Consider the following 15879-nt stretch of genomic DNA (forward strand, 5'->3'; position numbering starts at 1 on the left):
AATGGAGGTATTCTCCTCGTTTACTTGGTCAACCTTGTCGTGTGAGTGATATAAGCTTAGCTTTGACCCTTTTAACTGCAAGGAACTTCTTTGCAAGTTTTTTCGGTCGGCGTGCAGTTGGAAACGCACGTGAAGTAGTATTCACTGGTGGTCTTATTCCACATAGTCTTTGTTGCGGCTTATAGTTTGATCTTATTTGTAAAGTTAAGTTTAACGTGCTGCAACCACAAATACGGTTGATTTCTGTAACAAGCCCGTTTGGGTATAGAAACATTTCAGTGCCTAATTAAAGTTCATTTTATTTCTACATCTTGCATAAACGATATGTCTAGCTTCCACAGACCCTTACCGCAGAAAATTTTGCGTCGTTATCTTTAAACAAAAGTTGGTAAGTGCCCCGAAAACCACACCTGCCAAAATTTCTAAGGCTGAAGTGTTTGGAGCATGTAAATTCTCCTCTATCCCCTAGCCGAAGTAGGCGTTACAGAAGTAAAAGCTGAGTAGTTGGGTCGCAATGTTATCAATTTATCCTCCGTGTCCAGTCCACTTACTGAAATTTTTTTTTATCTTCGCTATAACTTGGTACTGTTCATACATTACGCAGTTAATTGCGCCTTCTGAAGCAACCACTGTGGGGATTCTTCAGCAGGACTATCTCTTCTCGTAAAGAGTGTCCTCTCCAAGTCCTACAATTGGAACCTGACGACGCTTAGACGGTAGTCAATAATATCTGCTATAAGCTTACTACTGTTATTACTCTTGCATTAGATTGTATGAGTAATCGTACTCCACAAGTGGGACTTTTTCCGTATGTTCTCCTACCATTAGAGACTGATGACGTATGGACGGTAATTAATAATATCTATCGTAAGCTTACTACTGTCATCACTGTCGCATTGGATTGTCTGAATAATCGTATTACACAAGTGGGATTGTCTCGTTTAATAGATCTATCATAACTACTATCATTGAACCCACACGACTTCTTGTAAGGGAAAGACGCCTATGTCACCTGCGAGAAAGTAGTTTCGTGAAGCCTTTAACTTGAGTGTGGACTGGATGCGGCTAACGTTGAATGTTGCTATTTTGTAATCTTCCATTTTTTAGAACGCGTAATGCTAGCAGCAAGCACAATCTGTGCGTTCTCTACACGATAGCAATGGAAATAATACAATGACAGTGCTGTTAAAGCAGAGTTACTAAACAAAACCTTCGAAATTCCTTCACCAAAGAAGACAAAGTAAATATTCTAGAATTCGAATCAACATGAATAACTTAGAAGTAGATATCCTCGGAGTAGTGAAGCAACTGAAATCATTTAATAAAAGCAAGTCTTCATGTCCAGACTGTGTATCAATTAGGTTCCTTTCAGGATACGCTGACGCAACAGCTGCATACTTAACAGTCATATACAACCGCTCGCTGGAAAGTTGCACTGATCACACAATATTCAAGAAACACAGTAGGAGCAATCCACTAAATTACAGGCCCATGTCATTAATGTCGATATGCAACAGGATTTTGGAACACAGAATCAGTTCGAACATTATGAATTACCTCGAAGAGAACGACCTATTGACAGACAGTCAACACAGATCTAGAAAACATCGTTATTGTGAAATACAACTAGCTCTTTACTCACACGAAGTGTTGAATGCTATTGACAAGGGATTTCAAATTGATTCCGTATTTCTACATTTCCAGAAAGCTTTTGACACTGTTCCTCACAAGCAGCTTCTTAAGGAATATCGTCTCAGTTATGTGACCGGTCAGAGAGGTCACAGTTCATAGTAATAGGCGGACAAACATCGGAAATGATTTCTAGTTCCCCTAGGTAAGTGTTATAAGCCCTCTACTGTTCCTTATCAACATAAACGATTTAGAAGACAATCTAACCAGCCGCCTTACGTTGTTTGCAGATGATGCCGTCGTTTATAGTCTAGTAAAGTCATCAGGAGCTATTGTAAGGATCGGGAGGTCTGGCTATCATCCCCTAGCGAGGGAGTTGGAAAAACAATCACTAAAGGATGCCCCCAAGGACCCGCTTTAGGACCCCTCTTCTGGGACATCCACATGGAGCCATTACTAGACAGTTTACAACGAAGTGAAGAAGTGCTAGAGGTGATAGCCTACACGGATGACCTCCTCCTGTTGGTCGGAGCCGTAGCCGGGAAGACGTAGAACAGAAAATTGTGAAACGATTTAGGAAAGATATCTGTATGGTACGAAAATTGGCAATTGATCCTGAATAATGAAATGTGTGAGGTCATCCACACGAGTGCTAAAAGGAATCAGTTAAACTTCGGTTACACGACAAATCAGTCTAATCTAAAGGCCGTTCAACTAAATACCTAGGAATTACAATTACGAACAATCTAAATTGGAAAGAACACACAGAAAAAGTTGTGACGAAGGCGAAGCAAAGACTGCGTTTTATTGCACTGTTTCCTGGTGTTGGATCCTTACCAGATAGGATTAACGGAGTACATCGAGGAAACTCAAAGAAGAGCAGCACGTTTTGTATTATCGAGAAATGTGGGAGAGAGTATCACTTACATGATACAGGATTTGGGGTGGACATCATTAAGACGAAGGCTTTTTTCATTGCGGCGTAATCTTGTCACGAAACTTCAATCACCTGCTTTCTCTTCCGAATGCCCAAATTCTTTGTTGACGCCGACCTACATAGGGAAAAACGATGATGATAATAAAATAAGGGAAATGAGAGCTTGCACAGAACGATATAGGTGTTCGTCTTTTCCTCCCGCTGTTCGAGAGTGGAATAACAGAGAATTATAATGAAGGTGGTTCGATAAACCCTCAGCCAGACACGTAAATGTAGATGTAGAATACGTGTGCGGTGTTTGGCTAATAAGGCTTGTAAATATTCGGACAACAAATATGTGTGTCCAGCAACTGCCGATCACTTTTTCCAGTGCCTCATCGGAGGTGATTGCTACGGCCATGTTTGGTTCCCCCTCACTAAGTCTTGGTTCGTCTTTCTTTGACGACCTGAATTACCATTTTAAAGTAGTTTTCAAGTGCGCATTTAGTTCTATTGTAGCTCCTATATTTCTTCTGCTTTTTTGCTCACTTGTGGTCCTCCTAGTTTATTTTATTCTTTCGCTGTATATCTGTTGCGAGTACAAATCTATTTACCTTATATGAGAGTTTGTGAATGTCCTTGTGTGAACGATCTTAGATCGTTGTCGTGGTAACTCTATCTGCTGCTACGCTGGATTCAGCTGATACCCACACTTGTAGAGTTTTTATGTATTCGTCTCGAGGTGCTCACTTTTGGATATAGTTGGCAAGTCTTTGAAACATTTGCATACTCCTGATACCATTGCTTGGGTATCAATTTTGACATTAATCTCCAAAACCGGAAGAACTGTGTTAGACTCGCCCTGATTAACTGTGAGCAATAATGAGTGTGTCTTAGTTCCCAATGGCTCATTTGATTATTTTCTGGGCAATGGTATTTCCCCTTGCACGGGAGGGATTCTTTTGGCCTTAGAGATTTTACACTGGTCTTTTGTTCACACGTCTCAATGGTTTCACTATTTTCGGTACCCTACATATTCTACTGTGTGAGGTTAATTGACTTGGTCTATTTAAGTGAGATGTTGCCTTACAATGTTCCGTTTCAAACGGCAAATTATGTAATACACTCGGAGTAATCTCAACGAAATCCCACCCAGGAAAGATCCATCTCTATTACTTCGCCACTGGCTGATCTGAAATCTTCTTGAGCGATCTCAGTTACTTTAGGCGTTTGGCATCCGAGAGGGAAGGAAATTTCAAAGTGGTTTTCCTGACTCGTATTTCTATTACGGTGCCTCCGAACGTACTTGCAGATCGCAGCAAAAGCACCTTCCCTTACTAGCGAAGTTTACCCCGGGTAAGCCGAGCACTGGCACACACGACATTCTACTGCCGCGACCGGAAAGCAACTGGGCCATGCGGGCGGATCCTGAAACACTACTTTCGCTCTGTATTGAAACCTCTAATCACTGTTTTTGGAAAGATTCCATGGCATCTCGAGTTTATGAAAATATCTTCCCTCGCCTACTTCATATGACGTGGTGAGCAGGAAGATGTAGTTAGGAGACAAAAGAGCTAACTGTGGACAATGAGACAATAACGTTCTGTTTCACTCGATCACCTAACTGTTCGACATGACATGCTGTGTGACGGTTCGTATTGTTATGATGAACACTTATACGACGTTTTAAGTTGTTTTTCCTTATTTTTCCGACGAATTGCTGTTAAAAAGTTGTTGCTTATCATTACCACTAACTGTACTTCGATATTTTAAAGAAATGATTGCTGCAAAATAAATTGTTGTAACAGAAGAAACAAGCTATCATTTTCCTTGAAGTGATTCGCGAGCGAAACAAATTGATTGTAGCCTAATTTCTACGAGGGTAACCCCTAAAGTAAGGACTCCTATTTTTTTTATAAGTACTCAGACCTCTTTAGTTCTTCAATAGTTTACATCAGTTTACAGCTTGAACATTTAGCTATTTTTCTACATAATCATCATTTCTGTCGATGCATTTTTGTAGACGCTGTGGCAGCATTTGTACACCCATGTCATACCAGCTCACTGCCATGATGTTCAGAAAGTTATGAACCTCTTCTTTGCCTCGTCGTCAGAGCTGAATCGCTGGGACCACAATTAACGCTGACAGGTACTGTGAGACTCTGAAAAAACTCAAACGGGCAATTCAGAACCGGAGAAGAGGAATGTTGAGCAAGGGAGTACATATTCTCCATGACAACGCTCGCCCACACATCGCTCGCCAAACCGCTGCTCTCCTGCAACAGTTGCAGTGGAACATAATTACCCACCCACTCCACAGTCCTGACTTGGCGCCCAGTGACTATCACCTGTTCCCTAGGTTAAAAGAACATTTGGCTGGAAAGCGATACAGCTCCGACGACGAGGTGATCTTTCTGAACAGCATGGCAGCGAGCTGGTATTCCATGGGCATACAATAACTGCCACTGCGTCTGCAAAAATGCATCGACAGAAATGGTGATTATGTCAAAAAATAACTAAAATTTCAAGCTGTAAACTGAAGTAAACCATTGTAGAAAAAAACAGGTCTATGTAGTTATAAAAAATAGACCTTACTTTTGGGATTACCGTCGTAGCTTTTAGGAACATACACTGTCGGAAAAAAATACACCAGGAAAGATCACGTCGATTTTCATCCGGTCTCATCAAATGTCAAAGGCGGATAGTAGATATAGTGATAATGGTTTCCACGTCGTCTGCCAACAGACAGCATAGTGGCACAGTTCATGACTATGCCAGAGTGGCGGCTGTGTTTACGCTTCAATAGGGAATGCTCACAGCCAGAAAGCTCAGTGTGCTGCGAACGTGTGAAGCAAGCAGGCAACCATGCCATAGAGACTCATCTGTGCTTTCTACAGCCAACCAAGCGAGTTTGAAAGGTGTCAAATTGTGATTCTCCGAGTGGCGGGAAGGTCCTTACGGAGAATTACCACACAAGTTGGACGTGCTGTGTCAGTTGGCGACGACGCTGGTATCAGTGGTCGCGTGAACTTTCTCACACCTGTAGATGAGGATCTAGACGTCCACGCAGCACAGACGCCCGCCTGGATCATCGTAATGTAAGGGCTGCATTGACAGATCCAACAGGTACCACAACACAGCACAGATATGAGGGCTTGTGTGCCCAGAAGTGTCAAAACGAACTGTTGCGAACCTGTTACTAGCATTGGAACTATGGGCACGCACATCTCTAGCCCGCCTTCTACTGACGCCACAAGCATCAACGTGCACGGCTCGACTGGTGCCGCTGGAGAATCAGTTGGGACGGCGCGCTGAGGTCTTCAGCGATGAAAGCAGTCTCTACCTGCAGGCAAGTGATGGTCGTTTGCGCGTGTGACTAAGACCGGGTCTACGCTCTCTCGAGTGCATCCACCCAAGATAGACTGGCCCCATCTCAGGCCTTATGGTCTAGAGTGCGATAAGCTGCAACCCTCGTTCACCTTTGGTGTATCTAGAAGAGACACTAACCAACGCTCAGTACATGCAGAATTTCTGACATCCGTGCTTTTGCCGTACTTGTAACTGTAAGGCGATGTATTGAGCCAACAGGATAATGCTCGCCCGCACACTGCCCGTGAAACTAAACGCGCTCTGAAAGACGTGAAGCAATGTTCGTGGCCAGCAGGCTCTCTGGACTTGTCCCCAAACGAGCATGTGTGGTACATGATGGAACGAGAAGTAACTCGTACCTCTCGTCTACCAATAACTCCTACATAACTAAGTGAACAGGTCGAGCAGGCTTAGCATAACTTATCCCAGGATAGTATTCGCCGTGTGTGCGATTGACTGGATGCCAGAGTTAGCACCTACATTGCCGCTCATCGAGGCTACACCACGAACTAATACGGGTGTTTCAACATGGGTGGATACCTGGTACCTCAGAACGGCTTCTGCCATTATCGGCCGGCCGGGGAGACCGAGCGGTTCTAGGCGCTACAGTCTGGAACCGCGCGACCGCTATGGTCGCAGGTTCGAATCCTGCCTCGGGCATGGATGTGTGTGATGCCCTTAGGTTAGTTAGGTTTAAGTAGTTCTAAGTTCACTAAAATCAGTGAATCTCCCCACTGACGTCGGAGCCTTGCGAGACCGGCTGAAGAAAGTATTCGAAAGACGAGGTGAGAAATTTGATCTTGACGACATTTACCAAGAATCAGTACTAGCACACGGACGAATTGCGTTCGACTGGAGCAAGACTTGGCCAAATGACCGAATACATACGTACTTTCCTTAATGACAAAAATAAATATTGGACAACTTAATACTCATAACAGCCGACTTGGGATGCAGGAGCTCCGAAGGGAGGTGGAGGAGTGGAGACTAGATGAACTCTGTCTACAGGAGCCGTACTCCCAAACTGGGAAAATTGCATTTGCTGCCGCCACCTGGCAAATAGTCAGCAGAGAGGATGACCCGAGAGCGGCAATCATAATTACGAACAAACTTTTGAGGGTCACTACACTCTCGCAGTTCACAAATAGCCACTGTCACGTCGTGGAGCTGCAATCCCCTGTGGGAATTATCACTCTCATACACATGTATTTTCAATACGGAGATAACATAGAACAGCATCTAGATCATTTAACGAGAGTAACCACCGCGTTACAGGGAAGAAAGGTTGTGATAACAGCTGACATCAACGCTAAATGCCCCCTGTGGTACAGTGGCACAAGAGATGCAAAAGGTGAAAAAGTACAAGAGTTTATTATGGCATCGCAACTTGTGGTGGTCAACAGGCCTGGCAATCCTCCTACCTACGCTGCAGGAGGAGGACAAGGAACAAATATAGACGTTACTCTCGTAACACCAAACACAGCAAATATCATTCAGCACTAGAGGGTTATAGGAAACGCCACCACAAGCGACCACAATTTAATAACTTTCACCTTAGGCGAAAGAGAGTGCCGCTAGGCCATGGGGTGGGAGATACAATTAAATTACAAAAGAACTGACTGGGAACGCCTAGCAAGGGAGTGCGACATTCCTCCATTACCGGAAGGTGACACGCATCAGGACATAGACGTGGACGAAAGAGCGGAGGAACTGGTGAGTGCAGTAACCAGAGCGGTGAGGGCTGCTGTATCAACTAGGAGGAAGGCCATGGCGGCCTCTCCGTCACCATGGTCTGCCGAACTAGGAGAACTGCGTCAATCTGTCAGAAGGCTGAGGAGGCACTACCAGCGCAGTGTCGTCTGGCAGGAACGACAAAGGTGGCAGTTGCTATATATGAAGGCAAAGCAGAGGTTCCAAAAGGAACTGCGTGAGGTAAGGACGCGAAGTTGGGAAAACTACGTGCTAAACCAGCTAGTCTTGGACCCATGGGGGCTCCCCTATAAGCTGGTAAGAGAGAAAATCCATTCTTCTGTGGAGTTATCGACAGTCAGGCACGGGGACAGGATGACGGAGTCTTGGCAGGAGACTGCGAAGGTCCTCCTCCGGTCCCTACTGCCTGACGACAATGCGGATAAGGAGACTGAAAGGCAACAGGAACTGCGAAATGAAGACCAAGAAATATGCACAAATGAGACGGCTGTCTACCCCTTCTCTGAGGAGGAGGTTGCAGCCCATATAAGATCACTACAAAGAGGGAAAGCACCTGGGTCAGACGGCACTGTGGCGGAGGTGGTGCAGTTCCTGCCCCCCCCCCCCCCTCCGGCTGACTGCGCCACTTACTCATCTTTACAACGAATGCCTCAGGCAAAGGAAGTTTCCGATGAATTGGAAAACAGCAAACGTAGTCATAATAAAGAAAGGACATGATAAGGACCCTACAGAAGTGAAGTCATACAGGCCGATTTGCTTGTTAGATCTGTTCGGAAAGATACTGGAGAAATTCCAGAATGAGATTTTCACTCTGCAGCGGAGTGTGCGCTGATATGAAACTTCCTGGCAGATTAAAACTGTGTGCCGTAGCGAGACTCGAACTCGGGACCTTTGCCTTTCGCGGGCAAGCTGGCAGATTGGCAGCACACTGAGTGTTGTGCGGGATGAGCAGCAGGCAGTTCGGCTTCAGGCTGGGGAGATCGGCATCTGATGCAATCGCCCTGGCGGCCGAGGTCTGTGGCTCGACCCCGCACAAGTACGTGGTTGGCATCTTGGTGGATATCAGTGGCACCTTCGACAACCTATGGTGGCCTTCGGTCTTCTCCTGCTTGCGGGAGAAAGAGTGTCCAGGGCCGCTATACGGTTGCCTGAGGAGCTATTGTAAGGATCGGGAGGTCTGGCTATCATCCCCTAGCGAGGGAGTTGGAAAAACAATCACTAAAGGATGCCCCCAAGGACCCGCTTTAGGACCCCTCTTCCGGGACATCCACATGGAGCCATTACTAGACAGTTTACAACGAAGTGAAGAAGTGCTAGAGGTGATAGCCTACACGGATGACCTCCTCCTGTTGGTCGGAGCCGTAGCCGGGAAGACGTAGAACAGAAAATTGAGAGAGCCATAGAGAAACTCCAACAATGGTGCCACATGACTAAAATGACAATCTCACCCAGCAAATCCACATACCTGCTCTTAAAAGGACATCTAATCAGAAATCTCACTGTCAAAGTTAACGGCTCACCAGTTCTCCGGCAACGTGAGACACGCTACCTAGGAGACATCATTGATGAGAGGTGGAACTTCGGGAAACACATTGACACCGTAACCCAGAGAGCTCTCCAGATATTAAACAACCTCATCTCGATAGGTCACAAAAGATTCCATCTCCCACCACACTTTATCAAACTTTGCCATAATAGCATCCCAACTTCAGTAGTGGGTTTCAGCTCGTGAGTCTGGGCGCACAGGCTCATGAGGGTTGTGCCCGCCATGACAGTGAGAAGGGTCCAGAGAAGCATGATATTGAGATCCGTGGGGGCCTACAGAACATCTCCAAGGGGGGCCCTATTAGTCAAATGGGGCTCTGACCTCTGGACATCAAAATAAGGAAACAAGCGGCTTGGTACTGGGTAAAAAAGGGAAATTATGAGAAGATTGTAGACATCATGGGTGTAAGGGTGGGGGACAAAAGGGAAATAAGGAAAAGAGGGGAGGACCTTTGGCAGGAGTCTTGGGAGGTAGAAGAAACTGGACGTAGAACTCTCCAGTTCATACCAGATGTGAGGGAGTGCTTGGACATGAAATATTTTGAGCCTACACGAGGACTGATGCATTTTCTCACTGGCCATGGACCCTACCCGACATACTTATGTCGATTTGGGAAGAGGGCTACGCCAGCGTGTGACTGTGGCGTGTCAGAGCGTACTCTCGACCCTGTAGTTTACGAGTGCCCCCTCTTCAATGATGTTGCGACTACGCTTCGAGACAGAATTCCTAACCACGACACATATCAATTGCTTAGACGTGAGGACACTTTCCAAATGTTAAACACATTGGCCAACGAGGTATCACGGAAAGTTTTAACAGAATACTTGAGGGACATAAACTAAATAACAAAGACAGCCAACATTGATTGCGTCCAATGCCCTATTCCCATACCGCCTGTGCGTGGACTGGCCGACTTTCCATCATAGTTGGAATCTGCCAAGTGCAGGATTAGGGGGAGGGGGGGTCAATGCTACTGATAAGGACATGCACCGGAAATGACGTAGGATAAGTTAGTTTGTAGGACTTAGTTTTAGGAAAATTATGCTAGGGAACTGCAGCAAATCAACACCGAGACCTGCCCAGTGCCAGGGGCATAATCTTCGCGTTTAGCTCGATGAGTAAGGCTATGAAAAGTAGGTTTATATCTCTCACTGGCACACATGTGACGCTGCAAGCGACAGGAATTAGTTATAAGAAATAGATATAAGCCGTAGATATTAGAAATTAAATGCCCATTGTATGAAAAACTAACTGTAGCTCACTTGAAAATTGTAACTAGCTGCAATATAAGTATTAGTTGTATAATTATTATGACCCACTAATGAGATAAGGAAGTGGGATAATTTTGTATAATTATTATGGCTTTGTAAATAAAGATTTTTTTTAAAAAACCTCAGAAGTTAAGTCCCATAGTGCTCAGAGCCATTTGAACCATTTGCCATTATCGATAAATCTAATCATTTCATGTACTCCATATGAACAGTTGCAACAATAAATCTTTAGTGAATTGGAAACCTCTAGAAGGGTGTAGTAATTTTTTTCGGGAGTATGTCTAAGTTTCTTCTCCTGTTAAAATATTGTATTTGGCATAAGTCTGTGTATGAGCTTCAGTCAAACCGTGCGGAACTCACAAACAACAGGTCACTCTCACAGCTAAGCGCTCATCAAAAAGCAATCACTCTGTTTATATAAAATCGACGTACGACGAGGGAATTATCCGAGTGGGACAGAAATCGGTGTATGTGATGTGCATGTACAGAGAAACAATTGATTACAATTTCAGAAAATTTCAAGAGAGGTAGTTTCATAAATTGAGCAAGTCAATAAGGTGTTGGTCTTCCTCTCGTCCTTCTGGGCACTGGTATTTGGCTTGACATTCCCTGATAGACTTGTTGCATGTTCTGCTGGGGGATATTGTGCCAAATTCTTCCAACTGGTGTGTTAGATCGTCAAAATTACGAGAGGGATGGTAGCCCTGCCCAAAATGCTCAAAACGTTTTCAGTATCTTAAGAGACCTGGCGACCTTCCGTGTCAAGGTAGGGTCTGGCAAGCACGAAGAAAAGCAGTAGGAAATCTTGCCCTTCATGGAAAGACATCCGGGGCTTACCTTTTAGCAAGATAATGCCCACCTGCCTGCCCGCATACTCGTCGAACACAGAATAAAGCTGAGAAGACAGGCTGTGTTTTGTAGAGGAGCCAAACAGTAAATACTGTAGCTTTTCTGCAGGCATTATATGCTGCGGTGTCGTTTTAACGGGGCAAGAGTCTGCAAGTATTGCTATTTAACTGTCAAAAGCTAGCCAAAGATGCACAGTGACGACACATTGGAATCTATTTTCTCGGAGTCCAACTGCTATTTGGCGCAGTCACTGTCCTCTGTCCTATGTCGGATAGGTCTCTAGCTGTCCGCCCTCCCCGTGGTGCGTCCATGGGCCGGAGGTGCACCGATGCGCTACCAATTCTCTTTCAACTAAAAAAAAAAAAATGGCTTTGAGCACTATGGGACTTAACTTCTGAGGTCATCAGTCCCCTAGAACTTAGAACTAATTAAACCTAAATAACCTAAGGACATCACACACATCCATGCCCGAGGCAGGATTCGAACCTGTGACCGTAGCGGTCGCGCAGTTCCACACTGAAGCGCCTAGAGCCCCTCGGCCACATCGGCTGGCTCTCTTTCATTGCAGAGCCTTATTCGCGAACTCTCCTCTTTATGAAATTGTTTACTTTTGTTTTATACATGTCCAAATCGATATTTACTTTGTATTCTTTTGGTTAGTTTGCGTATCTTATTCTTACAATAGTTGTTCCATTATTTCTGAAGCTGAGTAATCTCAGCGAGCTTCTACCTATGCATGGCTCAATTACCATATGAATTAGCTGACTACGAAAAAAATCTTTTGTCGACAGCTACTTTGCATTTCCGTTAATTTCATTAAAAAGCTGTACCTATCACATTTACATTTCTGAACAATCTCCGTTCCTTAACCAATTTATCTGTCCATACTATTGTCCGTTTTTTCTCATGGTTATATTTTAATTGACCACTTGCCTGAAGTTTTTAAAATGCTTTTTGAGTTGGGAGGTGAATAAATAACACTCCTCTCCATTTCCGTTTCCGCATTAATTAAGTCAGTCTACTCTCATTTCCATGCTGAATCAGCCATCATAATGACCACTTTTCCATTTCCATTATGGTGTGATCATCATACCACGTCCTCATTTCACCTTAAAATCATAGCAAACACGATTTTGCTTGCCCCAATATGGTAACAGATTATTAAACTCTGTCAGCTGCAGAGAACATAATATAAGTTCGTAGCGTTATCCCCTAAGTTTAATAACGAAACAGTTACACATAACATACACTTTAGTCATGAGTAATATATTCTCCTTCGCTATTTACAATAGTCTGCCAACGCGTAGGTAACTTTTCGATCCCACAACTGTATAAATCATGTGGTTTTGAGGCAAAGAACTCGTCGAGCAATGTCTGGAGTGCATTTTCTTCTGGGGAAGTTCTAATATTTGTGAGACTGGTTCTGATCTATCATCCTACTACAGTTGCGCACGGACACTCTGTGAGTGTTGAACACACGGCCTGCAAGGTAGGAAAATACCATCTCACACACGCAGAGTTCACAAGGATGCAGCAGTATGGAAAGTGATGTAATCAGACAATGATTTCATTATCGGTTCCACTGCGCTCCCTGTAAAGGAAACGATATCGCAAACGGAAATTAGTGGATGAGTTCAGGATTTAACTACATATTTCAAAAAACGAAACTCTTTGATTTTCGTTATTAAGGTTTGGTTCAAATGGCTCTGAGCACTATGGGACTTAACATCTGAGGTTATCAGTCCCCTAGAACTTAGAACTACTTAAACCTAACTAACCTAAGGACATCACACACATCCATGCCCGAGGCAGGATTCGAACCTGCGACCGTAGCGGTCAGGCGGTTCCAGACAAGCGCCTAGAACCGCTCGGCCACAAGAGGTGGCTATTAAGGTTTATTTTTACTTGAAGTATGACTTCATGACGTAGCAATGTTAGCAAAATTACGCACAAAATGGTAAAATATTGCTAATGGGTTTTCACAAATGTGAAGCGAAAATCCTATCTATTATAAGGTTATTTAATGGTAAGATGGTTGATGAGCATGTCTGGGGGTCGATGAAAGTACAAACAAATTAAATATAATTGAGGCCAGAGATACCATTTAAGCTAACGTGCACAATGAAAAACCCAAAATTGGATCGAGGTCGCTAAAGAGCAATCACAATGAATTACACAATTACAACAATTCATAACTCTTCAGTGGCTGATCAATCCTTCTCGTTACATCGGACATCTCGCGTTTCTGCTTCAATTAGCCCCGACAATCGTGAATATGTTTAACTACAGGTCATCGTCGAATGTACAAAAAAAGGGATCGGAGACGACGGCAGTTCTGAGTGTCAATTGAATATCACTTGCTCGGATGGCACGAGCGTGCGTGTGTTTACCTTGCGTCGGCGGCGGCAGAGTCGGCTGTCGGCGCGAGCTGTGAGCCTGAGAATCTATTCTAAATCTCTCTCGACTGTTAAACACCAGTTGGATACATTACCTACGTCTTCGGTGAAGCCAAGACTCCTAATTATTCCCTAGCTAAGTTAGTTGGCATGGTACATGCTATTTGGCTGTAATAGCGTGTACGTTGTTGCCGTCAAACCGCTCACAAGCGTTGACTGTCCGTGCTTGGTGCTAGTTAAGACGAGCCCGTGAACAAGTGTTCACATAATGACTCTCGCAATTGCCTCAGCACAGCGTGAGTCGCCTTGCTCAAACACTCGATGATTTTGTGCAAGAGAAGAGCCCATTACTCTGTCTGCAATTTGCCTATATCACAGCTCGTGGCCACGCGTTTTCTTTATGGCCAATCAGAGCGTTTGTACTTGTTATAAGTCCACCCACTACAGTTTTTTTAGCCTATCACAGGCGTCGTTTCTTCTGTAGGGCAGAGTTTAACTTCTACTACGTAATACTGAGATAAAGAGCTTTTTCTTTCATGCAAGTCTTAACGCAGTGTAACATCATAGATTAAGGGTCGACCTGCGACAGCAATCGCACAACTTGCGTACGGGCCGCTAGACGCCGCCGCGAGCGCTAAGAGTGCATTGCTATCGCAGGCGGGCGTGTTGCGTACGGGCCGCGAGGTGCCGCCACGAGCGCAACCGTATATAAGTGCCGACGGAGTTCGGCCAGCTCTCATTTGGTTGGCATCTCATTTTTATCTATTTTATTATTTGCTTAGCTCTTATTCGTTTATGGCTGATGTTATTTTGCTCTCTTTCAGCCATTCCGATTGTTTTGATTTACTCCCAATTGAGAAGTGCTCATTTTGACAATCCACTTTTGCATATTTCTCATCTTGCTAATAATATGCTCCTTGGCTTTTTACAGTTGAATTGATTAACACAGTCTCATGTAGTGTTCGTTCATTTCAGCCTGTTCATATTTTGATGTTCTTTAAATACTGTAATAATTATCGGAAGCATTTCTTCCCTTAAACTTGTGTAAAGTATTCTCGATGTAGGATTTGTTCTGTGACACAGGTGTAAGATTTTGAAAATAATTTAAAAGGAATTTATTTTTCAGTTTGCACTACATCAGACGACAATTTTGTGATATGAGGGGGACTTTGAGGGGCGAACCCATGGAAATAGTCTTAAGTGATCCGCTTTAAAAATTAAAATTTGTGTGACACTGAAAGACGTGACACTGTAGGCACCGAAAATGTATATATATATATATATATATATATATATATATATATATAAAATTATAGGTCACAGCAGGTGGCTGCAACAAGGCACCAATGATTTGAGTTGGGTTTCTCTGGACTCTTTATCTGGGATCTCCTGCCATGTTGCAGTAGAAAGGCTTTCCGCAGGGTCGTCGTTAAAAGCTGGGACAAGGGCTGCTTTTACCGACGGGCTGCACAGTGGCTGTGGCGTCCTATTTTTGTACGTAGTCTCCATCACGTTCTATGGCCGTACGCCAACGTTGTGGAAGAGCATGTATTCCCTGCTGGTAAAAGCTCTAGTTCTGTAGGCGTAGCCATGTTTTCACTGCATGACTGACACTCTCCTCATCTTCAAAGTGTGTTCCCCGTAGAGAATCTTTAAGCGGCCCAAAGAGGTGGAAGTCGAGGGTGCCAGGTCTGGACTGTAGGCTGGCTGAGGCAGTGATGTCCAGTCTAACTTGGCGATATGTTTCCGGGTTCTCAGACTTGTGTGTGGGCGTGCATTATCGTGTTGGAGCAAGATTTCTGTTGGATTCTTGTTCGATCGAACACATCGGCAACGGTTCTTGAGTTTATTTACAATCTTCACGTATGCCTCTGAATTGATTATTGAACCTCTTGGCATCACATCCACGAGAATGACGCCATCACAGTGCCAGAAGACTGTCACCATGACTTTTCCAACAGAGGGGGTTGTCTTGAGTTCCTTCTTTTGTGGTGAATGAGGATAATGCCACTCCATGGACTGCCTTTCTACTTCCGGCGCAGAAAGGTGCACCCAGCTTTCGGCCTCCGTAACGATCCGTAACAGAAAGGCCTCTCCGTTGGTCTCAAAACACTCCAACAATTCAGATGAAATAGACTTTCTTTCGATGTCATGGTCAGCTGCGAGCACTCGTGGAATACATCGTGAGCACCT

General features: G+C 44.3%; 1 protein-coding gene across 1 annotated transcript in view; it reads left to right on the top strand.

Moving 5' to 3' along the window:
* Positions 1–8568: 8568 nt before the first annotated feature.
* Positions 8569–15879, top strand: part of LOC126412957 (juvenile hormone esterase-like) — a 112297-nt gene continuing 104986 nt past the window's right edge. Inside the window, exon 1 of the mRNA XM_050082849.1 lies at positions 8569–8667. Within this exon, the coding sequence (XP_049938806.1) occupies positions 8569–8667 (99 nt within the window). The remainder of the gene's footprint in view (positions 8668–15879) is intronic.

This window comes from Schistocerca serialis, chromosome 7 (genome assembly GCF_023864345.2).
Source record: "Schistocerca serialis cubense isolate TAMUIC-IGC-003099 chromosome 7, iqSchSeri2.2, whole genome shotgun sequence".
NCBI lineage: Eukaryota > Metazoa > Arthropoda > Insecta > Orthoptera > Acrididae > Schistocerca > Schistocerca serialis.